This window comes from Syngnathus scovelli, chromosome 4 (genome assembly GCF_024217435.2).
Source record: "Syngnathus scovelli strain Florida chromosome 4, RoL_Ssco_1.2, whole genome shotgun sequence".
In the NCBI taxonomy this organism is placed as follows: Eukaryota; Metazoa; Chordata; class Actinopteri; order Syngnathiformes; family Syngnathidae; genus Syngnathus; species Syngnathus scovelli.
The window spans coordinates 8,554,559-8,582,396 of record NC_090850.1 but is presented as its reverse complement, the minus strand read 5'-3'; the positions used below and the strand labels follow the sequence as shown (position 1 = coordinate 8,582,396).

At 41.3% G+C, this 27,838-nt stretch overlaps 2 protein-coding genes across 7 annotated transcripts; one reads left to right on the top strand and one right to left on the bottom strand.

The window, feature by feature from the left end:
• The first annotated feature begins 171 nt into the window (after nucleotides 1-171).
• On the top strand, nucleotides 172-9,071 carry ist1 (IST1 factor associated with ESCRT-III). Of its 2 annotated transcripts, XM_049718628.2 has the most exons (12): nucleotides 172-330; nucleotides 3,399-3,502; nucleotides 3,603-3,783; nucleotides 3,892-3,979; nucleotides 4,066-4,149; nucleotides 4,274-4,384; nucleotides 4,460-4,645; nucleotides 5,163-5,264; nucleotides 5,721-5,760; nucleotides 6,939-7,105; nucleotides 8,830-8,872; nucleotides 8,968-9,071. In XM_049718628.2, the coding sequence occupies exons 1-10, from the start codon at nucleotides 302-304 to the stop codon at nucleotides 7,103-7,105; spliced, it is 1,092 nt and encodes a 363-aa protein (XP_049574585.1). In that variant the 5' UTR covers nucleotides 172-301; the 3' UTR covers nucleotides 8,830-8,872; nucleotides 8,968-9,071. The 2 variants fall into 2 exon arrangements, with proteins under 2 accessions (XP_049574585.1, XP_049574586.1); XM_049718629.2 differs by lacking the exons at nucleotides 172-330; nucleotides 8,830-8,872; nucleotides 8,968-9,071 and adding an exon at nucleotides 2,327-2,494 and having other exon boundaries at nucleotides 6,939-8,172.
• Nucleotides 8,302-27,681, bottom strand: pkd1l3 (polycystic kidney disease 1-like 3). 5 transcript variants are annotated; one of them, XM_049718621.2, is made up of 23 exons: nucleotides 23,227-27,681; nucleotides 20,735-20,848; nucleotides 20,600-20,625; nucleotides 20,501-20,522; nucleotides 20,358-20,419; nucleotides 20,195-20,257; nucleotides 19,817-19,975; nucleotides 19,620-19,732; nucleotides 19,404-19,527; nucleotides 19,201-19,323; nucleotides 18,828-19,044; nucleotides 18,321-18,502; nucleotides 17,424-17,654; nucleotides 17,217-17,318; nucleotides 16,413-16,591; nucleotides 15,911-16,057; nucleotides 15,642-15,844; nucleotides 12,427-12,614; nucleotides 12,161-12,293; nucleotides 11,879-12,074; nucleotides 11,562-11,778; nucleotides 10,207-10,291; nucleotides 8,302-9,045 (listed from the first exon to the last, which is right to left on the bottom strand). In XM_049718621.2, exons 1-23 carry the CDS (start codon nucleotides 23,540-23,542, stop codon nucleotides 9,002-9,004), a joined length of 3,246 nt encoding a protein of 1,081 aa, XP_049574578.1. In that variant the 5' UTR covers nucleotides 23,543-27,681; the 3' UTR covers nucleotides 8,302-9,001. The 5 variants fall into 5 exon arrangements, 3 of the variants coding, with proteins under 3 accessions (XP_049574578.1, XP_068506546.1, XP_049574579.1); XM_068650445.1 differs by lacking the exon at nucleotides 17,424-17,654; XM_049718622.2 differs by lacking the exons at nucleotides 8,302-9,045; nucleotides 10,207-10,291; nucleotides 11,562-11,778 and having other exon boundaries at nucleotides 11,885-12,037.
• Nucleotides 27,682-27,838: the final 157 nt, after the last annotated feature.

The window sequence follows — 27,838 nt, the reverse complement described above, 5'->3', positions numbered from 1 at the left end:
CCTATGCAGTCTTTGAATGCAAAGCATGTCTCGTCCAGAACACAAATGATGTCAGTTGTTATGCTTCCTTTATGATTGTCTCCCTTTTATAGATGGACTACAAAGTTGAGTCTACTACAAACAAGACAAAGTACAACCATTTGCGTGTTACATTTGGAAAGAGTGACTCAAGCGTGTCTGCTTTTCCTGCCACACACAAAGCTTACCATTGATAAGGGTTGGAGACCCAACTGGCTACATTAATATTGCGTTTTACAACAGGACTTAACAGTATTTAATTTCACATTTGCATGTTGATGAAATGGGTAGTCGCAAAGATGCATCAAGCAGGTACGTCAAAGCGTGCGCCAGTGATTGGGAGCCATTGAGAAAGCCCGTTCAAAATGCTGGCACACCTTTCTATATAAAATGTGGAATCAAATTTGAAATCGAGTTGCAGTCGAATTGGCAGATGTCATTTATTATGAATTGCAACATCAGATCTGGATAAATGTACTTGTATTGGAGTCTGTGGTGGGTTAAGTGTCCCGTGGAACTGGACTGGTCCTCGAATTGCCAAATGTGAATGGCCAGCCTTAAAATAAAAGTGGCCCTGAAATGTTTGCCTTCTATCTTTATATTTGTCCAACTTGAATGGCTGGCATGCGGTGTGCCAGCCGTTTGACAAAGTTGTTTTTTTGTAATAATTTTCCCCTTAAACAGCAGTATTTGAAGAGTTATTTTTGCCCCCTGAAATTCACAGTACTGTGCTGTTACTGGTATTTAGTGCAACGGGAGTTGCTAAACTACTTGGAATGCTGGTAGCTTTTTGTTCCCATGTTTTATAAGCCTGCATACTTGAGATGACAGTACAAATGAAGTAATCAGATGTGGCAAAAGTAGCAGACATAAGTAGAAGAACAGATTATGCACGCCACTAGGATTTCATCTCTTCCGTTGATAAAAGGGGGTTGAAATTTTTGGGAGAAAATATATTTTTTTGTGGCGTACCTCAGGACCAGGCCTCTCACCCAGCAGTGTCCTTTGTTCATCATGTTGTCTTTGGCTTTAATGACTTGTGTCTAGTCTGACAGTCATGGAATAAAGACATGTTCCTCGCTCCTGCCATATTGGGTTGGTTATATGTGTTTTCAGTTTACAGCATTGAACAGCAGGCCAAAAGTGATATTTTTTTTTATGGGGCCTATGGTAGAAGTCTTCTGGAACATCTTTATTCCATGACTGACTACCAGCAAGTCAGATTAGACACAAGTCATCAAAGCAATAAAGTCAACATGATGTAACAACTGACACTAACTGCCAGCCTTCCGGATAAGAGGCCTGGTCCTGAGGTCCACCACATTTTAATATAAAATAAAATTCTAGCGGGGATGCTCTGCTAATTGAATTTCTACTCATTTCTGATAGGACTATAACAACCACTTGCCCCAGTGGGGCACCATCGCGTATACAAATAGTGTTGAAAAAAAAAAAGATAAAATTAGAGCTTGCAAGTAAAGTAAAAATACACAAGCATAATTTGTTTTATTGTTAAGTACCTACATTATCGTTCAAAAGTTTTGAGGTCACTTAGAAATGTCCTTATTATCCAAATAAAATGGCTATTTTTTCAATGAGGATAACATTAAACTTTGCATTGTTGATGTGGTAAATGACTAGCGGCAAACGTCTGTTTTTTTTAATGCAATATCTACATAGGTGTATAAAGGCCATTTCCAGCAACCATCCCTCCAATGTTCTAATGGTACATTGTCTTTGCTAATGGTGTTAGAAGGCCAATGGGTGATTAGAAAACCCTTGAAAACCCTTCTGCAACGATGTTAGTTTCCATGGACAACACAAAATTGTCTGAGTGACCCCAAAACTTTTGAACGGCGATAAACGAAACACGAAGTAGCGAGGGATCACTGTATTTCATGAAGTCGATTTATCTGAAGTTTTTGTAGCAAAGATTTGAGTATTTTATTAAAATTTTCACAAATGTTCAACAACATGACCTTTGACACTGTTAAAACATGTTCCCAAAAATGTTGCTATCATTTTGACCTGAGTCAAAAACAAATGCTAAATAGAATAAGAAAACAAGTGAAAAAAATAATTTAAACTGTATGCATATGTATGGTAAATAATAATAATAATAATAATAATAATAATAATAATAATAATAATAAAATTTTGAAGTCCAGAAACAAGAGACGTCAAGCAAGGACGTCTTTCTGTGAGCCGACATAAAATAAGTTAAATAAACTCTGCCAATGACTCATTGGTGGGAGAATATCTTGCTTTTCCAGCCCTGCTGCGTCATCGTTAACATTCATGACTCATTTACATATTTCCGTGAGTCCGTCGTCAGCTGCACCTGAGCTTGCGTTCCACCTTGTCCGCCCCAAATAGAAACCCCCCTGACGTCACAACAAATAATCACGGAAGTAAACTAGGCGACGAAGCAGGCAACACAAACAGCGTCAATTCCGTATTCGAGTGCTACAAAAAGGTATGTTATCGACACCAAATTATCTGCGGCTATCCGAACCCTTAAGAGCTTTCGGACTTATTCGTGTCGTTTAAACCCGTACAACGAGTCTCAGGATATTTGTTGCGTCCTTTTTAGCATGTAGCGAGAGCTAGCTAGCTTGGCTAGCCAGATGCCAGGCAGGAAGATTGCTAACAGTAACAATCCAATATTTGCTCAGAGCCAATTTAGTAAGTAAGCGAATAGTTCATGATGTGGGCAATGTCGGCATCGCTTTATAGGAGCACGGCGCCGTTACAGGCTAAATGCTGAGTAGTTTTGAGCAACTTGCTTTTTTTCCTTTCAGTGAGAGTCGTTTTCAATTTGGGGTTTTATTTGTAGATCCGTTGTTGTTCCATGGGTTGGTCATGCTCACATGATTGAGTGATTCACGAGGAGGGTGGTGGGTGAGGCCGACGGTAAATTTGAAAAACTTCTCGAGGAGGTCACTTAAGTAATTTGATGTCTGTGTACATTTGGTAAGCTTTAATTGAGTTACACTGGTATCATTGAAAAGCTTGCTAAAACACACAACCAGAAAACACAACATTTTGTTCATAATTGCTAATGTCCTAAATTAATTAATTTAGTCACTAAATGTGAACCCATTGGTAAATTTCAGGATACCAAAATTCATAATTAGAAAACCACAATAAATAACTAAATGTTTAGTGAAATAATATGAAGTCCTCCCTTTTGTAAAATCATATATGTGTGTGTAATGTAAAGCACGGCATATATAATGGCTTATTGCTGTACGTAATTTCTATAATAGTTGTCAACTTTACATGAATAGAAAAAAAACATGTGGCTCATTGAGTGACTACATTTAACAGCCATTCAACGACGGATACACACGCATAGTCTTACGACCTTTTATCCACAGGGAAGATAACTCAGACATGATGCCGGGAGGCTTCAAATCTGAGAGGTTAAGAGTCAACCTGCGGCTCGTCATCAATCGACTAAAGCTCCTTGAGAAAAAGAAAAGTGAGTCCTGAAATCAAAAAAACACACCAATGCTTGGTTTTGCTCTTTAATCTCATGTCATTGTAATGCTTTCCTTTCCCTTGAACAATTTAAAATGAAGCCGAGCTCGCTCAAAAGGCTCGGAAGGAGATATCGGAATACCTGTCAGCAGGAAAAGATGAGCGGGCGCGCATCCGTGTGGAGCACATCATCAGGGAGGACTATATGGTTGAAGGCATGGAGATCCTGGAGCTTTACTGTGACTTGCTCCTGACACGCTTCGGCCTCATTCAATCGATGAAGTAAGGAGCGGACTTTGCCTAGTGCATTAAAATCGCTTCTTTGGAGGGGTGCGGGATGACCTTTTCCAATGAAAGGGTATTTATGTATTGATGGGTTAATTATTTCAGGGAGTTGGATCCAGGTTTACAAGAAGCAGTGTCCACTCTTATCTGGGCAGCTCCTCGACTTCAGTCAGAGGTGTCTGAATTAAAATTGGTAAGTACACGTTTAAAGAAAAGCATTGGCACCAATATTATCTGGTCTTCTCAGATCTTGACACTTTAAATTCTCAATTCTTATAGGTGTCCGAACAGCTCTGTGTAAAATACAGCAAGGAGTATGGCAAGCTGTGCAGGACAAATCAGATTGGAACGGTCAATGAAAGGGTTGGCATATAATTTTTTTCTTTATTATTCTATTTTTTTTTTTTTTAAACCCAGGACTCCCTTGACTCTAGCCAAGAAATATGCCAGCACTCCAAGTCTGATAAAATGTCTGATATGCTTGCAGCTGATGCACAAACTAAGCGTGGAGTCTCCCCCTAAGATTTTGGTGGAGCGCTACTTGATTGAGATAGCCAAAAATTACAATGTGCCGTATGAACCTGATGCCATGGTCCGGGTAAGAATAGATTGAGGTCCCAATCAGGATGTTGTCTTTTAGTTTGCGTGCATCATAACATTTTCTCCCTGATAGCCTGAGGTGAGTTGTGATGAAGCAGACCTGATTGACATGAACAATGACAAGAAGTCCGGAGGGGGAGGACGAGGAGGAGGCGGAGGTGGTGGTGGTGGTGGTGGTTTCATGGCTCCTGTCATGCCCATGCCGATGCCCATGCCGATGCCCATGCCTACGCCTTTCAACTATCCAACTCCCAAAGGAGTAAGATCATTATTTTCAAACCTTTGTTTAGATTCTAACCATGTGCATTATTAGACACTTCCAGTCATGTTGTGTATAACATTTTTTATTCTATTGAAAGGAAATAATTTGAATGTGTCACACTGACATGAGAAAACTAGTCTGTGAAATATTTTGTTTTGCAGTTTTTTTTAAACTAGTGTATTTAAACAACTAATGAGAACAATTTTTGCGAAGTCACACATGTGCTTGCTCTGTTTCTCACTGCTCCTTTGTTTTCCCAGAGCGTCCAGACAAGTCCACAAATGTAGCTGAATTTTAAAGAACCTAGTGTTGACAACCTTGGATAATGAACAAAGTACAGAAAATGGATGTTCACTTAGACGATGGTTAACTTTGCAAAAATAGTTTGAAACAATGCTAAATTGTCAGTTATCGTTGTCTTTTGAAAAATCTGATCACATGCTTTTGCAGGTCACGTTGTGATTCCCAACCCTATTTGTTTGATGAGTGAAATCCATGGTCTGTTTTCCTCCAGGAACCGTTCACTCCAGCCATTGGATCGTACAACAGCTTCCCGCACCCTGTGGGAGGAGGGCAGCCCCCTCAGTTGCCCACTTCTCCCCCCACATACGAGTCTGTAAGTCACCCAACTCATCCCATCCATGATCCCTCCCTGTTCCCAAAGACGGACAGGATGGACAGGGCAGGCAGGGCGTCACTCAGGGAAGAGTTGTTCACTTAGCTTCAGCTTTTACCTCTGCACTTCTGCCACTTTCCCTGAATAGGCTGACGTTTTTGCTTTGTGTGCACATAAGTAGGCAGCATGAATGGCTTGTACATATTCTAAGCACTAACAACTCAGTGATCCCACTAACTGACCTGGGATTAGATAGGACTGAGAAGAGTGCTGCAGCGGAGACTCAAGCTAGCCCAAAGGCTGATGCACCCTAAAGGTGTTGGTTTCTCGTTGAGCGCCACAAGCATGTTACCTTTGTTTCTTTTCCTACACTAAGCACTAACACATTATAACCGACATTCTTATAAGGCTCAAATATAAGGCGATGTTGTCACAGGCACCCTTCTTCTGTTTCAGATTGATGACATAAAAAACTCTCTTCCATCCCAGACCATAGGTAAGTTACTAAATACTGTATTCAGTATGGCCCTTGAAACCCAGAGGTTCATCTCATGAAATATGTCATGGAAAATGCTATTCACTGTCATAGTTCTATACAAAAGTGAAACACAGAGATGTTTTTAGGCGTCCATTTCTTAGACTTGCTCTAAAATTGGGGACCCAAAAATGAAATATCAGGGAAAAAATCTGTTGATTTCAATAGTTTGTTTCAAAAAGGGAACTTCGTATTTTGTTCCCCACACACAAAGTGAAATATTTCAAACCTTATTTTACATTTGATGGAAAGTGTGTGAATGTCAACTAGACTGTTTTTCACTTCATGTGATCAAGAAAAAGTATCTTGGACTGAAATGTCAGCCTTCTGAAAAGAATATCAAAGTAACATGCCCTCAGTACATTGGGCCTCCTTTTGCATGAATGACAGCATCCAGGTGGAGTTCAGCCGTTGACCCAGTTCAGGTGTGATTGTAGCCCAAGCTTTTCAGATTTATTTGCATCTTGGGGTTTCTGTCGCCTCGCCTTCCTTTTGCCAATACCACATGACATTTCCAATGGGGTGTAAGTAAGGCGGGTTCGTCGGCCTATTGAGTGTTGTACTGCTATTCCATGGTTAATCAACCAGTTATCGGTCGTGTTGGCTTGGTGGGCCGGTTCCAAATCCTGCTGGGAAAAAGCTCGTTGGCAGCAGGACCCAGGAAATGCTGTACAATTTACTGGTAGACAGCTGCATTCAGTGTGGACTTGATGATAGACAATGAATGGACCCACGCCAGCCAACACTGAACTTTTGTACCATTTGTTATATTAACTGGACGAGGAGCATATTGATGAGAGCAGACCATCGCTGTTACCTTGACAATTTGAAGTCGAGCAATTCTGCAAGGAAGAATGGGCAAATATCTAAGCGGGCAAAGCTAATAGAGACCTATCCAAAAAGATTGATGTTAAGCGGGCAAAGCTAATAGAGACCTATCCATAAAGATTGATGTCTGTAATTTAAGCAAAAGGAAGCTCTACCAAATATTAATTCAGTGGACAATGTTGCTACATTTGACTTGTCATGTTTGCCAGATTGAGTACCTCTGTGTTATGCTTTGTCATGTCACTGTCCAAAATAAAATAGCAAAACATTGTTTCCAGCTCATTTGACAGCCCCCACATGTTCCTCTGCAGGTCAGCCGTCACAAATATACGACAACAACGCTCTCCCAGAACTTCCTTCGGTCCCAGACACACTCCCAGCAGGCTCCTTCGGCGGGAAGACCACCACCAGCACTTCGGATGACATCGACTTTGATGACCTAACGCGACGCTTTGAGGAGCTGAAGAAGAAGACTTAAGTATCTTAAACACAGGCTGACATTGCACATGAGAACAAAGTAAAACATGCTCAAGGCTCTGACTTTATAGAAACATCTGAAACTAAATAATTTACTCTTACCACATATCAATTTAATTTGGACATGTTCTGAAGCTAACAACATATAGTCATTCTCCCTTCTTGCTTGGCCTGTACTGTAATATCAATCTTTTATTGGTGTGATATACTTTATAATTTAATAATGTTTTTCTGGAGCTCGCTGCCTGTCTAATGTGATACTGTAGCCTTTCCCACCGACTCGTTCCAGTCTCATCTTAGACCAGTTAAACAAGTCTAGCTGGCCTGTTTACATGTTGGTTGGATGACTGGGTTTCAGTTCCTGAGGACTCACTTAATCTTTGCTGTCAGCCACTTTGCAAGCATTGTCCATATATATATATATATATATATATATATATATATATATATATATATATATATATATATATATATACACACACATCAGTTGAGGGCATGTTTTATATATAGTAACTGGGTGAGGTAGTTGGGAGTGCTCTGATAATTGACAAGGTTGTTTCCAAATGAAATACCTTTCAGATTAACCAAATATATCTAGTGTATAAAAGATGAGCCCACACAACTTGATTTTACATATACATTTTAACCCCACAGAGGTGTCAATTTAGATTATTCCTCTATGTGTCATGTGTCCTACACTGTATTCTGCTGCATTTGCCTTATTGTCAATTGCTCACCAGAGGCCTTGGCCAATCTGTAAAAAGATTGCTCATCCTGCACTTGCTATCAAGACTGGAAACATTTCCCTGCGTTTTGTTTTGTTGAGGTGTCACATTACCCACAAACTATTTGGTTAAAGGTGACGTTCTGATAGCATTGGAACTTGAGTCATACACGTGTCCACCGACCCAACCACACCTGTTACGGCCAAAGAACGGCTGCCTTTAATGAATGATTTAGCAGTTTCTGGAAAGTTGAGCAAATGACACTGCAGAACTCCACTCTTGTGTTTTCCATGTTGAACAATTGGGTGTTTTCCCATCAATTTAATAAAACAAGTAAAAATCATTGAACTAGTTGAATTGTTTTCTATATGTATACTGTAGTCCTTTTTACTTTGATGGAGTATAACATTTGTTTTCATTTTAATGGATTAAGTGTAACAAAAACAAAATTTAAACACATTGTTAAAACACATTGTTTGAAACGAGAACCGTTTATTCAATTCCAAACTTAGGCAGGTCCATGAAGCTTGTCACACACCGGAATTTTTTAGTGCATCTTACATACACCTCATAAAAATAGTACATACTGTACAAACAGTACATATCATTCACAAGTCATCTCCACACTCCACAAATGGCCTAAATAAAACAACTTAATTGTTGTCTAGTTTCAAAGAAAAGATGTCATGAAAAATTAACTATGCTAAATCCAATGATCAGGTACTTTTAAAAAGTGTTGTCAAATCTATTGATAAGGTAATTTTAAAAAGTTGCCAACTTTCCACACTTTCGTCAAGGATAATTTGAAGGAACAGGATTGTTTTTATTCAGTTGTCTTTAGTCTTGCAAAAGACCATATCTGGTCAGTTTACTCAGAGCAGCATTGAGTATTTCCAGAATTCTGACTCACACCAAACAATCTTGTGACAATTTTTCAAAAAACAAAAAGGCATTATGCTTGCTCCATTTATAACCAATTTTTGCTCTGACGTTTTTGTAGGAGCCAGCCTGCTCAAAAAACAACACACACACTACCATTAAAGGTAAGGCTCTACCATAAATCAACATTGTCAAATCGATCCAGTCTATTGAAGCATATACAAAAGAGAATGTAAATTTATCGTCCAATGCGTTCAAGGGAAGAAAAGAGGATTTGAGGGATTGCTACACGCTCAGAGTTCGCCCCTGGAGTAACGCCTGCATTTGTCTTCTTGTTCTGTTAAATTAAACAGATGCACTGAGTCTCATGGTACCGTTATGTTACTTAATTTGATACAAACCCACAACAGACCTGTTCAGAAGGGAAAATAACAAAAATGCCACATTGTCATGACAAATATTGTAAGCGTCAGGATTCTAATAGTTTTCATTATTATTGGGCTGTGTATTATTATTTCTATTTTAGCTTGACTTTTAGTTTTCAAGTTTAGTAGTAAGTAGTTTTTTAGAGCAGGTTGATTTTTAATTTTTCATAAAATGATTTTAGGTTTTGGTAGTTTTAGTAATAGTTTCAGTTTTATTTTTAAATATATGGAGTATTTATGGAGTACAAAGTTTTACAAAAAAAAAAAGAACACTGAGTGGTGTGTAATAAAATAAACTACTAATTCTCAAACGAGTGTTGGACCTTGCTTATGTACGAACATAGAGCAATTCCAAAATAAATACATTTAAACTGAACTCTTAAAGCTATATATAATGACAAAGAACAAAAAAAGGTGAAGATTATTGCTATAATTACATTGTAATTATCAGTTAGTTTCAGTAAATTTTTATTTTTTTAAAAAGGATGAATGTTTTTATTTTATTACATTAACAAACATGTTTTCTTGATTTTAATTGGACTATTTTGTTAGTTTTCGTTAAGTATTAACCTTGTTTTGCATTCTTGGTCAAAGAGCACTGTGCCAAATGGAATACATACCTCTAGTTTTATAAATTATCAGTGAGAAGTCTGTTCAGTTTATGTGACTAGTGAAATACAATCCATCCCATAGTTTATGTTCTTACTAAGACTAAATTCAATTGTGATGAAAAGTAATTAATTTCCCTTTAAAAACAAAGTGATCAAATAAAAAGATTGTTTTTAAAGTTCAAAGTCATTATCTATCATTGTATTATATTTAAGGGATGAAATAGAGTATATATGTTTCCGGGTTTAAAGGGAGTAGATAAAAGGGTTGAAAGTTCCAAACAGTAGGCCCGAGCATATTTGGAATTCCATATTAGGTATTTTGGACAATCACTGAATGTGCCTAATTTAGAACCTGGAGGCTGCTGAAAACTCTTCAAACAAATGTCAATCCTATTGCCATCACTGCAACAAATGGTAAATGGAGTGCAAGGGCTAAAGTATTACAGCAGTTTGACCGCTCACCTGAAAGCACTTGTTCAATTTCTTCGGTTTCGTCAACAGCTACTGGTTTAAGCAACAGGGCGAAAAAGACAGCAACTCCAATCACCTTTGGAATAAAATAAAATAAAATGTTATCACATTTAAAGAACTTACAGAATGAGACCACAATAGCATAGGTAAATGAACGGACAGTAACAATAGCAATAAAGATTTTAGAGGAGATGTAGTATTTCTGTTTTCTCATTTGTCTGCGTGTAAAGTCTGTATCATACTTTTAAAATGCCCCAAAAATCAAGACTTACAGCTTCTTTTACACTGAACTTTTTTTCAGCCTTGAGAAACAGCCTATTTTGAGGATTTCTCTATGCACCTCAGAAAAGATTTGTTATATTAAACTCAAGTAAAAAAAAGTCAAATTACATTTTTTTTTAAATCCCCTTTAGTAATAATAATAATGATAATAATAATATAATATAGTACATCTGGAATTTATAACAGCATTTAATTCTTTACATTCTTTAAATTGCATTATTACATTCAGCATTACATTTTTTTATGTCACTTAATGGAAAGAATTCCCCTCAAAATTGTACCTCCCATATTTTTTTTCTGTGTACAAATGTCTTAAAAATAAGAAACTAACAATTTCCTACTTTGAATCTTTGGAAACTATTTTTGGTGTTCTATTTTAGAATACGGATTTAACATGAGTAATATGGAAAAAGTAAAGTGCTGTGAGCTTACCGACTACCGTTTTTTTCGCACCATAAAGCACACTGGATTATAAGGTGCACCCTCATTGAATATTTTATTTTAGAAATTATTTCATATATAGGGCGCACCGGATGAAAAGCTGCATAAAATAGAAACTATACTGCATCAAACTGAGGTTGACTAGGGTTGCGGTATGCGTCCACTGGCCAATAACCGATGAGCCCTCAGTAAACAATCGCGTTTCTCAAACTATCTCCTATAAAAGCGATCAGCACCGACTAAAGTTCGATCTAACACATTAGTACTGTTTACTACATACTGGATACGCATCCACTGTAATTACCAACTTAGTCAGGCTGAGCCAGTGCTACAGTATTACATTTTGTGTGTGTGTGCGCGTGTGTGTGTGTGTGCGTGCGATTAAGCGTGAATTTTCTATGTAAAGCAGCTTGAGTGTTTAGAAAAGCGCTATATAAAACTAAAACTAAACTAAAACTAAATTATTATTATTGTTACAAGTGTGCGCTTCAATGTAATAAATAGCATACGGTAAGCATAAGGCTGATATTATTTACAAGCAAAACAGCAGAGAAGAGGAGAATTTTGAAAAAGTACCCATTGCAAGGAGTCTTATTAAGTGGACAGATTTTACCCGAACTCACCTTGAGAGGCTGCAATATAAAAATACTCTGGAAAAGAGAGAGGCCTAGAGACATGATCCACTTGATGGACTTTGCTTTGCCATAGTAAAAGCCATAGAGTAAAGTGAAAAATGTGGACACGCCGCTCAGGGAAATCAGCAGGAACCAGCCGAGAAACACACACCACCAGGGCAACCGGCACTCAGATGACACCCTCTTCTTTTTCGTTGGAGGTGGGCTTGGTCACAGACAAGAAAACGAGCACATGTTCTCATCAAATGAAGCAAGTCATCAAACATGCATTTTGTTTGTATAAGTGTGACAGACAAAGAGCTGACCAGCATACTAAATGACTGCTGAAGACCATGTCGGACTTGCGAACCAGCAGGTTGCTGATGTCTAGTGCTCGTGTATAATCCTGCGGAGTCGGGAAGTTCTTTCCATCCAACCTTTCCAGACACATGAGCAGGCGACGAAGCGCAGCTAGGAGGAATTTGCTGCAATAAACCCAATGCAGGTCGCTTTCAGTTTCCCCTTGACAGACACAAACCCCAAGAAGAATTTTTTAGCATCCCTGCAAATATCTTTTTTTTTTTTTTTTTGCATGATAATTGAGGTACCTTGCATAAGATGGATGAATTCATGCACTCTGTTAAAGGCTGAAAAGAGATCATTAATGGACTCAAGTCTGTACAGTTGTGCCATTTTGTTCCGCAGACTCCCGCTCAGCAGCGAAAGGACCACCTCGGTTTCCTGGCAAGGAACAGCCGACCAAAACAATGACCTGGTTGAAAGTAACAGATACGCAGCGCCCCTTTTCTACATCAGGACTGGCAGTGTGATCTTACAAGGTCAGCAATGAAGCCATGCCTATTATTAAACATACCTTTAGAATGGTTGGGATGGTAACCTCCCGCGGCCTCATTGTGTCCTCCGAGCTGCTTGTTTGAGACTTTGAAACGATGCGAGGTTTGATGCTTCGGAATATGGTGATGATGAGGATGTTTATTGGAAACATGAGAAGACCGCTCTCAACGCCCACCATGATATCCTGCCATGTAACGTGCAGTGAAGCTGGGCAGGGATCATATACAGAATGTAGAAGAACGGATGTGCCAATGAGCAAGTAATTGAGGGGTGCTATCAAACGTACAGTTTTCCATGGTAATCAGCAATCACAACCCATGTTTATAAAAGTCATCCACCTGATTTGAGCTGAGCTAGCCATTTTCTTGTTGACCCGTCCACAGAAACCAGCTGGGATATTAAAGGCTCACCCGCAAGCACAATGACAATAAGTGCTACGAAAGATTTATATGTTGGCATTGAGGACAGATTAAGATGCATATATAAAAGTCTATAAAATATGACTTTAAAAAAGCCCACACTTCACTACCCACAATGTGCTGGAGTTTAGGAAAAGCACAAACGTATAGTAATGTCATTAAAATATTTATGGTGCTTATGTTTTGAATAATTATTCTAAAATAATTGGATGCACATTTAATAAAATTTTACATTAACTTGGCCAGTTCAAAATCAGTGCGATAAGTAATCCCTTGCGCTCTCTGCTGGTGTGATGGATCAATATATTACCGTAATTTCCGGTGTATAAGCTGCGATTTTTTTCCAAAATTTTGAACCCTGCGGCTTATAGTCAGGTGCGGCTTATATAAGATTTTTTTCGGGATTTTCGTGATGACTTGATCACTTTTACTCTTAACACTATTATATACAGTAAAAGCTACAGAACAAACTGACAAATAACTCGTTTTCAAATCAGACGAGTAAAAACTGGTCAAATATATAAAAAATATATATTATTAAAAGTGAAGACAATTTGCAATTCTAGTATTGATACACGAATTTGATGCACAATTTGTCTTTGCGGGCCACATAGAATGATGTGGCGGGCTGTATCGGGCCCCCGGGCCTTGAGTTTGACACCTGTGCTCTAAACCCTTTCTCTTGGTCTGCCATGTGACTCAGAGATTACACAAAGCAGTGGCGCTGACCATCTGCATTGTATTAAAACCCAATCAATCAGCATTTAAATTCAATTCTTCTGACATTTTGCTCACCAAAAACAAGTTGTAATGAATGTGAACTTTTAATGCATTTTATTCAGAAGGTTACTTTGAACCCTGAGGCTTAAATGGCGGCACGGCATACCTATGGATTTTTACGGCCTCCGGCCTCCAGGGGGCGCTCTAGCAGGAAGCAAGAGCGAGACAGGCGAAGAAGAGATAATGCGCCGAAGAAGACGTGCTAGTTTGTGTTTACAACATTTCGCGCGTCACGCAGAACGCGATCAAGACGGACATTACTGAAAGGAATCTTTTATACACAAACCGTCATTGTGGGGGACAAAAGAAATGCATATGATGCCGCTTTTAAGCTAAAGGCAGTCGATGTTGATGACATTGTGTTGCGGCACCCTTTTCTTTATTTCGTGGTCCCGTCCGTCTACTCTGGAGCTATATGTGTCGCTCGCTAGTTTAATGTAATTTAGCGCTTCGTGCATGAATAAGATTAGCATGAACAGACCCTCATCATAGAAAATGCTAGAAGAAATGGATAAAAACGACGACAAAAGAGATACTGAGAAAGTGTGTGGCGAAGCATATCTAACGCTATTCCAATTGGAAATTGAGGAGGAAGACTTCGACGGTTTCAGGAGGAAGATGAAGACGATGAAGCTCTTTTTTTTACTTTTACTTTAACCAGCCCTGTTAGTGCTGTGCTACCGTGTTGCTGCTGTGTTACCGCCGCGTCTCAGTGACTTTGACCGGTATGTTTTATTTAATCAAACCCTATTAGTGCTGTATTACTTCCGTGTTGCTGCGGTATTACTGCCGTGTCACAGGCAGTGTTTGGAAAGAAATGTTAAGGTATGTTATTAAAACTTTAAAAAAGCTTTCTGTGTCCAGTATTTCTTTAATAACTCGCGTGCACACTTCCGTGTTGCTGCGGTACTACTGCTGCGTCACAGGCAAATGTTGAGAAAGACATGTTAAAACATGTTATTCAGACTTCAAAAAGGCTTTCTGTGTACTGTCTTTCTTTGTAAAAAACTCGTGTGCACATGCGGCTTATAGTCCGGTGCGGCTTATGTAAGAAAAAAAACTAAAATATCCCCGAATTTTAGCTAGTGCGGCTTATACACCGGTGCGGCTTATACACCGGAAATTACGGTAAATGCATGTTATTAGGCCGCACTTCTGTTTATCTCTTGCCACCGTGACAGAGTGGATTTTAAAAGTCTACACACCCCTGCTCAAGTGCCTGATTTTTGCGGTATAAAAAAATTTGACATTGTTAAATGGTTTTGCGACATTTTTCCATCATAATGTAACCTGTTCAACTAGATTGGAAAAAAGAATCAATGGGAAAAGTTCAAACAAGCAACTGAGATAATGTGGTTGCACATGTGTGCACACCTTAATATAATTGAGGGTATGGCTGTGTTCAATTTTAACCATTAACCAATCACATTCAAACTTATATGCGATTCAGGACACAACCAGTCAAACCACTATGATTTAGTAGACTTTTGCAAATATTTTTTTGTTTCCTATCTGAGGTCTGTAGAATTTTTGCTTCAATTGTTATAAATATCACCCTGTTTATGACTTCCTCCACCTTGACAAAGCTCCCATTTGCAGCTAAAGGTCTTCATTTTTTTGTATCACAAAAACCCATTTGAACAGGGGTGTGTAGACTTTTTGTATCCTCTGTAGCTCATCCCAGGATCAACAGTACTCTAAAGTTGATATGAGGAAGAAACTTGAAATTAAAGTTGCTGAGTTTATCATAAATGAGTTAGGGTAAAGGGCATATATGTTTTTTTTTTTCCTCCCAGAGTTCCAGAAAAACACCTGCGCGGAAGCTGCATGAATTTGTCATTTGCCTTCAACCCATCAAGAGTTTTCACACGTTCAGATTGTTCTGATGGGTGAAATTGCAGAGGTCAAATTTCCTGTTTGTGTGCATAAATGACAAATAAAGATGGTTTTATTCTACGTATTGTAATTCATTGTCTATCTCACACGCTGACAAATTCGATATAATCGCACACTCATGATTCAAAAGCAGGTTTACCAATAGAAAGGACCACTGGAGAATCCTCATTCTCTGGAATGTTCCAAAAGGCAATATTGATGGCCATGGTGCAGAGGAGCAGGCTCGTACAACAAGAAACCCTCTGAACTCGAGTGAAAGGGCTCCGAGATGGCGGATCCAGAATGGACACCCAAATATGTTCATCCCTAAAACCCGTCGATGTTCGGCTCTGGAAAATATTCCTGATAATAAAGAGGCAAAGTATGTATGTCAGATTTTCCCAATGCCTTCAAGACATCTGACATTACCTGAAGCAGGAAACCTCATTGTTCTTTGCAGCATTGAATATCTTCTCCGTCAAACCATCTCCGTGGTCACCGCTTATCCAACAGTCACAAAAGAAGTGCCAAACATGTTGAGTTTGGAGATCGCGTATGGTCATCTTGTTTATATACCTTAACACAGGAGGAATTCACTAGATCAGTGTGTAGATGTGGTAGTCAGGTGCCAGCCAGGGCCAGCAAGGCCTTCTCTAAACGCTAACACAACCACTGACAAACATTTACATCCTTAAGTCTAAATTTGGATTGTTAAATTGTATGCACAGGATAATGCATTTATTAATCTCAAGTTTCCCTGGTGAGTGTGATTGATTTTCCATAAATGTATCGTTTTTGTCATGAAGAGTAGTTTTATTGCCATTGTTGTGTTTTCATCACATCTTGCCTGGATTACTCTCATGCACTTTTTATTTTGGAATCACCCAATCCTCCCACAAGTGCCTCTAATCGCCCTACAAGTCTCACATACCATGATGGATGACCTCCTGAGTTGTCGTGACGCAGCCTTATGTTTCGCACTTCACCCAGTGGGAAGGGTGTGGCCAACAGGAACACGTCAACAGCTCCCCTTTCAAAGACAGGCTTGTCAGGATCCATGAGATGATGTGCATCACTTTGTCCTTCTGAGCCAAACAGCATCACAGTGACCTTAAGAGAGAAACAATGAATGTTCTACTCACCCATCAGCAAACCTAAATTTAGCATGCTTGACATCAAAATGTAGACTATGTTTCACAAACATCAAATTATTATTATTTTTTATGTTACAATAAGCCATATAATAGTATTTTGTTGTCACAGTCAAAGTTTTGAATTTGAAACTGCTGCTGTAAAATTACTTTGTCAAAGAAACTACCGAGTACACATGACCATTTTCCTTTAGCATAATTTTGTTTGCTACATATTGATCTCTAAACATTTTTGTGAACTTAAAACAATTAAATCTGATTCAAACAACCATGAATGATGACAAAGTTTTAACAATTTTTAAAGCTATGAGATACTATTTTATTGTAATGATAATTCAGCCAAATGCAAAAAGTAACTCATGACTTGGAATCAAATCGAAGCAAAGTGGAATTTTCTTCAAAAGCCAATTTGCTCACCGGAGCTCAACCCAATGAGGGATCCGTTTTCTTGATTGTTTAATTTCCTATTCATTGAGTTGGTGGGCAAAATCACAAGAACTCAGTCATTGTCCAAAGACATCTTTTGGACATAACTTTATATTCCATCATGAACACCTGTTTGTGAGTCATTCATAAAGACTTACATTGGCAGTCGTCCCTGCATTCTTGCGCTGTCCAGTTTGGACACTGACCAAGTAGTTGTACTGCGCACACGGGTGGTTGTCCTCCAGCAGACTCATCTTCCTCTGACATTTGATTATTGCCATAACGATAGGTTAGCGATAGGTGAACAAAATATTGGATGAGTATTTTTGGATGCTTTTGAGAAAGGGTTCTGTTCAATGACTCACTCTGGAGAGTGATCTGCGGTCAGCATAGTACGCCCACAAGAGAGTGACCAGGTAGAGGCCGAAGAAAGCACAAACAAGTGAAAGCACCACATAGTTTTGAGACACAGAGCCAAATAACTCAGCTGTGCGTGTTAAGTCCACATGGTTAGGCATGACAAAGAAGGAACTCCCAAAAAGAGTGAGGTGATTGCAGAGACAATGAGTTTGTCCAGGAGTGCTTTGCTTCCCAACCTGCGGGTAAAAAGAACATGATGTGAAATTTAAGATGCCGTGTGAAATTCTGACTTGTGACCCTTCTCCAACCTAAATTGCAATTACCGTATTTTCCGGCCTATAAGGCGCACCTTCAATGAATGGCCCATTTTAAAACTTTGTCCTTATATAAGGTGCACCGGACTATAAAGCGCACCATTAATGCATCATGTCAGATTTTTAATCCAAATCAAATCATTCTCCATTTTATCTTTTTTATTTCAACTTCAGACGCAATTACTTTATGATCCATAGTCTTTTTGATTCATGGTTCATAGTCTTCAGCCGGCCACTTATGATTGATTTCATGACACAACGCTTCGGGCCAGTTTAAATTTAGGAATGTGGTCCATATATAAGGCACACCGGACTATAAGGCGCACTGTCGGCTTTTGAGAAAATTTTAGGTTTTAGGTGCGCCTTATAGTCCGGAAAATACGGTATATGTGGTCTAATACTGAAGTAAAACAAACTTGTTGACCAAGGAAGCTTGAAGGACAAGCAAAACAACAGCAAACTGAGCTCAACTGCCTCCAGGAATAGAATTGAACATAAAATGTAATTTGAATGTTTCTCTTTTTCGAATCTGTGTACAGAGAGTGCAGGGAATGTTGTTTTGGAATGATTTGCCTGGTAGAAACTCACCTGGCAGCCATCTGTGCTCCATATCTGCCGGTCTATGCTCCAGTACATGCACTTGGTCATGAAAGTGGTGATGCTCAGAGTAATGCCTTGCTTCCACGTGGAGTTGAAGAGTTCACTACTAATGTACCATATCCCAGGAGTCTGCTGTAACATCTCTGGTGTTATGATCCATTGATAGCCTCCTTTGGTTGAACAAACAAACAAACAAACAAACAAACAAACAAACAAACAAACAAACAAACAAACAAACAAACAAACAAATAAAGTCGGTATGTTCGGTGTGACTTCTGCTGTTGCCTTTGCAAGACCACCAGGTTAAGAACCACTGCCCTATTAGGGTTAATCATTACAGTTTATGATTAAAAATAGAAAAAAAAATCATCTTAAAAATGTCATGAAAGCTCCATTTAGTTTCTTGCTCAAGGGCAGTCCCTACCCCAAATTTTACACTCAATCAAAACATGTTATCATGAAAAGCAAGAACAAGAAGCTTGACGTAATGGTTACCTATTTGGTTTACGATGGTCACGTTAGCAAAGTAGCTGGAATTTGGAGGTGACCCTTGAGAAAGTGTAAGAATCAAGGACATGTTTCCACTTGGTTCCACTCTGACACAGATGGACATGGAAGAGTCTGAGACATTGACTCTAGTCAGTACTTTTGTATTTTCTTCAAGTGCAACTGTATGGTTAATTATATGAGTGAACGGGCGAGGCATAAATATCTGTGAAGAAACAATTCAGTGTCATTACCTTTGCCATTGAGATTGTGTTTTCATTGCAGTTTTATTGTCTTTGATTTTGCCAAAAACGACAAATATAGGAAAGATACAGTACATGCATACTCGAGTGATCCAAATCATGTCTTATCACAGTTGTACCTCTATCGTTTCTGTGAGATTGGCCACTGGAACATCTGATTCTCCATTACTCAGTAAAAGGCTGCAAACTGTTCCAGAGATATTGTCATCAGTTGGATGAGGATTCACAGAGAATGTAGACATCTACCAAACAAAACAACTGATAAGAGTGTCACTTCTGACAACAAAGATGAAAATACATGCCCAATGGTGTGCACACACACCTGAGCAATGATTCTTTCATGTTGTCCAATGTGACTCTGCAGAATGGAGTATGGGGGCATTATGATGAACTCACCATCTTCCACTGAGCCCAGAATAACATTGCTGAGGTCTTCCGGCTTGTGACTGAGTGGAAACAGGAAAATCTGAATTTTTATAGTTGGAAGAAATGCAAAGTTTCTGTCACCTGAGTTACTATGATGAAAGCCTGAACCAACCTGCTCTGGTAGATGGTGCCTGTTGAGAACCTGATGACAATTCTCTGCAATGTTTCTGAACTCAGCAGCATTAAAATGGTCCGGAAAATTTCAAATATATCCTCAAATATGGGCTGGTAGAGGTAGTGATATGTTACCATTTTTCAATTGAAACAGTACTGAAGTATTGAAGTATTTATGTTTTATTTTAAACTTACTGTGCGGTTAGGGCTCGTCTGGATGTCACATTTGTTCATGGAGATGTCAAGGATGCTAATGCTGCAGCTAATGATGTGACTGATTATGTCCGTGTTTTCAAGGGCAAATTCAGGTGACATATTTTGAGTGCCTTTCAACAAATACAGAATGAATTCATTCTGTAACAGAGGAGAAGAGAGGTATTATGTAAGCAGTAGTGAAAAATCATATTGTTCTTATTGGCAGCCGAGGTATTTAGGTATTTCTTTTCATATTTTATACAGAGTAGTGATTCAATCATGCAAATGTATTTACAATATGTGTCTCACAATATTTATAGTGCTGTTTTAGAAGGTTTAGGAGTGTCCTCAAGTATCAAAATAAATTTAGTAACCCACCCTACTTTCCTCTGTTGGCTCCCCTACTTCTGTTTCCATTCGCATGAGTTCATTATCAGCTTCCTTTTGCAAATCAAACATAAATATTCTTTAAATTTATGCAAATATATGCAAAACAACTTTACATTTCTAAAATATATTGAGCCCCAAAAATAATACGTACCAAAAGGAGATTTACAATGTCATAGATATGGGGAGCCATCGGGTGTTCACTCCTTTTGAACCCTAGAACACGGTATGTTTGACAGCATCACACAACAGCAATTTTAATTTTGCTTTTATGACTTGTCAAGCAGTATCACTCACGTGATTTAGATCCCAATGATTTCTATAATTATAAACAAAAGCAGCACATTAATAACATTCTTACTTGGCTTTCTACTGTAAACAACATGTTCATCTCACCTGTATGTTTTGTGGCAACTGCAAACCTTTCCAGATAAAAAAAGACAATAAATGTTTGGATCTGGATGTTCACACAATTAGGTGATGTTTGTGTGTAGAATCAAAAGGAGAGCTGCTTAACGATGTGACACCTACTGCGGGTGCAGAAGAAACTTCGTTTGTGGTTGCAGTCGGATGATACAATGAGCTGGAAAGGATTCAGCTTCACATACGTGCAGCTGGTAGCGTCTTCAGAGGCAACAGCATCTTCTGAAGGAGGAGGATGTGTTCATACAGATGCACAAATGCAAGTCACAAACGCATTTCTGTGTAAAAGTCTTGAACCAACGTTCCATTGTTTGCATTTGAATGACTGGCAACTGGTATTTCAGTGAAAGATGCTACTGATGACATTAATTTTAGTTTCATTCCAGCTAGATCAACCTCCGGCCCTCCCTGTGTGGAGTTTGCATGTTCTCCCCGGGCCCGCGTGGGTTTTCTCCGGGCACTCCGGTTTCCTCCCACATTCCAAAAACATGCTTGGTAGGCTGATTGAAGACTCCAAATTGTCCCTAGGTGTGAGTGTGAGTGCGATTGGTTGTCTGTCTCTGTGTGCCCTGCGATTGGCTGGCAACCAGTTCAGGGTGTCCCCCGCCGACTGCCCGATGACGGCTGGGATAGGCTCCAGCACGCCCGCGACCCCCGTGGGGACTAAGCGGTTCAGAAAATGGATGGATGGATTCCAGCTAGATCAAGGGTTGGCAACCCGCGGCTCCAGAGCCGCATGCGGCTCTTTAGCACGCCCCTAGCGGCTCCCTGGAGTTTTTGCAATAATGCGTGTAAACTGAAAAATATATTTTTTTGCTGTTTTTTTTGTGTGAGTGATGGGCCATGGATTCGAAAGGCAAAAAGAGAAAGATTGCCCGATGAGACCAGTGGGTTTAAGAAAGAATGCACTGAACTATTTGCTTTCATTGCCAATGCTGAAGGATTGCGTGCATGTTTGATTTGCAATGAGAAGTTGTCAAATAACAAGAAGAGCAATTTGGAGCGATATTTTCAGCTAAAGCATGCTAGATTTGCTGCCAATCACCAAGAATAAACAGTTTCAAGAAGTGAATTTTACCTCTAAACTCTACTACTGCTGCACGTTTTTTTTGCAGCCCGAGAGATAATAAAGCGCGGAAAACAATTCACCGATGGTGAGTATACAAGAAGGATTAATTTATTAAAATATCAGAGTGCCTATTTTTGGTCTTAAAAAACAAAACCGAGATTATTCAGAAAATTAAAGCCATGCCTCTCTCCACAAAAACAGTGAAGGAAAGGGTAATTAAATGGGAAAAACTATCACCGATAAGCAAATCAAGGACATTAATTCAGCTCCAGCTTTCTCAATGGCCTGTGATGAGTTGTGTAACGTGACTGATATTGAACAGACAGCTCTTGTATGCAGTTGTACATGTTGTGCAAATTGTTATTTTTCCCCAACTGTATTTGCAGACGTTGCCTTAAAAAGGAACTCAATCTCAATATTTAATTTAGAGTAATGTAATGTATGTGCCCTCAATAGTCTAAACATGGCAATCTGATTATTAATATTGTGTGTGGAATATGAGCTAAGCGGCAAAAATCCCACATTTTTCATAAATCTCAGGTGGTGGTCATTTAGCCGTTGGCTGTCACCTGGAAATCATAGTTGCCAGGCCTTAGGTCACAACCAACACAGCTAGCTTGTTTAATGAAGCTGATTGGTTGTGACATGAAACCTGGCAACTGTAATGTCATTTTTAGTCAACAGCAAGTGGCAAAAAGGCCATCCTCTGAGATGGACAAAAATAAGTGAATTCTGCTGCTTAACTCTTATTCCACAAATGAATCATTATTCGGAATACTGTTTGACTTGTTGGGATGCACTGAACATACTCTTACAAAGAAAATTTGGGGGTTGACTTCCGTTTTAAAAATGTAAGGGGAGCAAGGGGCGAGATAAAGAAAATGTCTGCCTTTCACTTATAACCGAAAATTGTGAAAGACATTGTGAGGAAAATAAAAAAGGGCACTTCACTACTAGTAGTGTGTATGATAATTGACTAAGGACATTAGCCATCATGTTAGAGATTTGCTCACTCCAACTTATTTTGCAAGAACCAAACAGAAGACAGGCAAGTTCTTTTAGACACCTGCAGGTGGAGAGTCCATTCGTCGCTGTCTGAACAGCGATTATCGAATGAAGTCTAAAAGTCTCCTCCCTGCAAGGGCATATTTATTAGGAGGAACAGAGTGGGGGTGGGAGTGGACAGGTTTGGTGAACCCCCGGCCTCTGATAAGATCAGAGCAGGGGGTGTTTTACACTATTGTGGGAAACAGACTCTGCATTGTGAGGGCCAGACGTGATTGATTTAATTATTACATTGTGAGGGCCAGACGTGATTGATTTAATCATTACAGTCTACATTCCAACATAATCATAGGATCAAACTAACCTGAAAACCCTAACACATCATAGCATTTCTAAAACAATGCATCTAATGATTGCCTTTGCACATTTATGGAGGTAATGAAAGTAGAAACGGAGTGAAAATTCTTGTTGAAATATTGTCGAAATGTCAATGACCTACAAAAGAACAAAAATTTAATACTCTCACCCAACAAGGCATCCAGGTTGTCCACGCAAACTTGCTTCCCCAGCCACCAGCTGAGGTTACTGGTGCTTCTCTGTTGGGTGATGTTGCTCAGAAACATTTTGACAGCATCATTAAACTCCATCACTAAGACTCCTCCTCGCTGTGCACAGCTGTTCCTTGCTTGCATCCAGGATTTAGACTCGCTGTAAATCTCATAACAAGCATTTTTGAACACATTTTCACACAGTGAGGGTGTTCCTTCAGGTTGACAGAGCTCAGTTGTTTCAGATAAATATACAGAAGCAACCCCCCAAAAAACAGCAACTCTGACTAACATGTTTGCTCTTTTTCTTAGCTCACACAATGGTGCAGAGGGCGGCTGGTAGCAGCAACTGCTCAAGGTTAGTTCAGTCGACAAATGTAAAGCAGAGCGCTTTCTCCAAGAAAACTCTGCATGTGTTCTCAATACATTAGGAAAATCACTGCCGACACTCAAACAAGATGCAAAACGCAAGTATCATCACGGGGTTGACTAGTGTGACTGTATCTAGCTACTACTCCAAGGTGTAGTCTGGTTTTTGCCCACAGTCATCTGAGATAGTTTGAAGCTTTACCTCAAGTCTTAACAGATTCAAAATTCAACCTCCTGCTGAATCAAATTCAAGATGGCGGCGCGTGCACACGCAGCGACCTCTCTCTGTCCCACCCGTACGGTGTTTTGTTCTTTAATGAGTGTTTGCCCAACAGTTTTATGTGTTCATCTCGTCGTAATACGTCGTGCTACAGGTACAGCAGGCAGGTTCTGCTCGACATCGGCGAAAGTGGGTTTTGTGGCGTTCTGGACTTTGATGCGGAGACATTAAAGGCGCTCGGACTGTCCCGTCCTGGCGCGTCGCCGGTCTCGCCTGCTATTCCTCCCCTGGTTGGAATGCGTCGGAAGCGGTGTGCGAGGAGGCAGAAGAGGGGCAAGCGCGGAGGCGTCCGGGCCAGGCTGGCGGCCAACCCAGCTCGCCCGGCCGTGCCTTCCATTCTTCTGGCGAATGTTCGTTCGCTGGACAACAAGATGGATTACGTTCGTCTGCTGAGATCCACGAACCGGACAGTGCGTAACTGCTGTGTGCTCGTGTTCACTGAGACCTGGTTGACTGTCAACATTCCGGACTCTGCTGTGCATCGAGAGCGGCTAGCGTGCTATCGGGCGGACCGTGCCATTGTGAGAGGGGGAAAGTCGTGAGGAGGTGGAATATGCGTCTACGTCCGTGACGAATAGTGCCGGGACTCCGTAGTGCTATGCAGGCACTGCTCGCCACTGGCGGAGTTTGTGGTCATTAAGTGCCGTCCTTTTTACCTGCCGAGGGAATTTACTGTGATTCTGCTAGTCGCGGTATACATCCCGCCTTCCAACATCGAAGGCGACAGGATCGCGGCTCTTGGTGAACTGTACCAGGCCGTCAGTGAACAACAGACAGCGCACCCTGACGGTTTCACCATCTTCGCTGGGGACTTTAATCATGCTAACCTGAAGTCTGTTTTTCCGAGGCTTCACCAGCATGTTAATTTTCCAACACGTGGTGACAGCTTCCTGGACCTGGTCTACTCTACACATAAAGGAGCTTTCAAGGCCGCCCCCCTCCCCCATCTTGGACTTTCTGAACATCTCACTGCATACAGACAAAGGGTGAAGGCATCCAGGCCGGTTCGCAAGTGGGTACGGGTGTGGCCTGAGGGTGACTTTGATGCGCTTCGAGACTGCTTTGGCACTACTAACTGGGACATGTGTAAGCGGGCGGCCACTTGCAACGATCGGACAGACATAGAGGAGTATACTGACTCTGTTTTCTCTTACGTCACAGAGTGCATTGACGATGTGACTCACTCGAAGTCCATCGTCACTCGGGCTAACTGGAAGCCGTGGCTGACGGGGGCTGTCCTCAGGCTGCTGAGGGCCAGGGACGAAGCCTTCAGAGCGGGGGATGTGGCTGGCTTGAGGGCAGCGAGGGCCGACCTGTCCCGGGGCATCAAGGAAGCGAAAAGGGCGTTCTCTTGCAAGATTACCGCCCACTTCAAAGACAGCAGGGACGCACGGAGCCTTTGGCAGGGCATTCAGACCATCACGGTGTCTGACTTCATAAGACCAAGTCGGGTTGTTGAGATGCGTCTAGTGTGTTGGTGGAGTGCCCAGTGCATGTCACTTCTCACTGTCAACCCTCACCGCTGGCTAGCAGTATGCGAACGGGAGAGCCGAGTGCGTAAGTCTCTCCCTGCCAGTACATAGTCTCTCTAACAGCAAGCCCTATGTAGTGCCTCCACGCGGCGACACATGGTAACTGGGTACAACACGGACCCAGGCAAAACTACAAGGGACTCGGAGGAGGTCTGGCCCCTAGACGTGCGGCACGCAGGCCCACCGGTGTGTGGACATGCCCTGGTGCCCACGAACCAGCCCCCAACTATGGGTTAAATAGTACCACGGCCCAGTGGGCTCCTCGGGAGAGGAATGGACTAAGGGAGTCAACCCCTACAGAAAATCAATTTCCCCTTGGGTTGGTGTCAGGAAGGGCATCCGACTGTAAAAACGTTTGCTCCAAAAATATTCTCAGTATGGCTAGACAAACACAGAAGAGGTGGGGTACAGCCTTAAGTACCCCGTGGGCATTTTCATTAGCCTACGACAAAAAGAATGATGGAAATGGAGGCCAAACCGCAGGTGGATATGACGGCTCCTAGCCCGATGGACTGTGGGGAGGCCCGAACCAGAATAGAGAGGGGCAGGAGGCACGTGTTAGGGTGGCTACATGAAACATCGGCAGCATGTCGCACCGATCCGGGGAGGTGGTTGAGGCTCTACACAGAAGAAGGGTGGATGTCTGCTGTGTCCAGGAGTTGAGATGGAAGGGTGGAAGTGCAAGGATGCTGGGTGCAATCGGCAGAAGGTACAAGTTCTTCTGGCAAGGCTGCAATGAAGGGACTGGTGGTGTTGGAGTACTTATCGCTGAAAAGTGGATAGATCAAGTGCTAAGCATTAGCAGGGTAAATGAGGGGATCATCTTTGTGAAGTTGATCGCTGGGAAGCGCCTGACAAACGTAATTTCGATCTATGCCCCTCAAGTTGGCAGAAGTCAGGACGAGAAGGATGCGTTCTGGGACAAGGCCATCATGGTGCTGTCAGGGATCCCCCAGAATGAGGTCATAATTCTGGGAGGTGATCTGAATGGACACGTGGGGAGGGAGTCAGATGGCTTGGAGGGGGTACATGGGAGACAGGGGTACGGCATGCGGAACGCAGAAGGAGAGAGGATCCTAGAGTTCGGCGACGCACTGGAGCTGGTGCTGTGCAACACGCTTTTCAAGAAGGACGAAGCCAAATTAGTAACATACAGTTCGGGTGGCTACAAGAGCACAATAGATTACATCATGGTCAGAAAGGAGGACTGCGTCCTGGTCAGGGATGCCAAGGCAATCCCCGGAGAAGAGTGTGTGTCTCAGCATTGCCTAGTCATCGGAGACCTCACTCTGCAAATCAAGAAGGTGGGAGCTAAGTAGCATCCTCCCAAGTTGAGGATCTGGAAGCTACATAGCGCAGGGAGTAAAAACGAGTTTAGGGAGAAGATTAAGCATATAACAGAAGAAGTGGAGGAGATGATGGAGTCGGGTGGTGTGGATGGCAAGTGGCAGGGAATGAAGAACGCTCTGCTTGAAGCTACAGAGGAGGTGTGCGGATGGTCAAAGGGTAAAGCAAGACAAAGAGAGACATGGTGGTGGAATGACAGCGTCGAAAGAGCGGTGAATGAGAAGAGGAGGTGCCATAAAGTATGGAAGAAATCTAAAAGAGAGGCAGACCGAGCGCCGTATGTAGAGGCAAGGAGGGCGTCACGGACAGCAGTGTGGGAGGCCCAAGAGACCAAGAGGAAAGAATTTGCAAGTGAATTGGAGAGTGAGAGAGGACGAAAGAGCTTCTTCAAGATAGCAAAGCAAATGGTTAAGGAGAGGCGTGATGTGACTGGTGCAAACTGTGTAAAGGATGAGGATGGCAACATCGTGACAGACAACAGAGGAGTGAAGGAAGTATGGCGAAGGTACATGGAGAAGTTGCTGAATGTGGAGAATGACTGGGATGGAGAGGTGGGATGCGACGAAGTGGAGGGTGAATGTGGCCTGATCACGCGAACAGAAGTGGGGAAATCCATGAAGGCCATGAAGGATGGAAAGGCAGCTGGACCATCTGGAGTGGTGGCAGAGATGCTAAAGGCAGCGGGAGACGTCGGTGTGCAGTGGATGACTGACCTGTGTAACAGTGTCATCGCTGAGGGGCACATTCCGGAGGACTGGACAAGAAGCGTCCTGGTGCCGCTATTCAAAGGGAAGGGGGACCCACTTGCATGCGGGTCATACAGGGCCATAAAGCTGCTGGAGCATGGAATGAAGTTGATAGAGAGGGTGTTGGAAAAGAGGGTGAGGTCACGGGTAGAGGTGGACAAGATGCAGTATGGCTTTATGCCTGGTAAAGGTACAACAGACGCAATTTTTGTCATCCGACAGATGCAGGAGAAACACCAGGAGAAGAGGAAGAGGTTGTACTTCGCTTTTGTTGACCTGGAAAAAGCATTCGACAGGGTGCCAAGGGAGGTGGTGA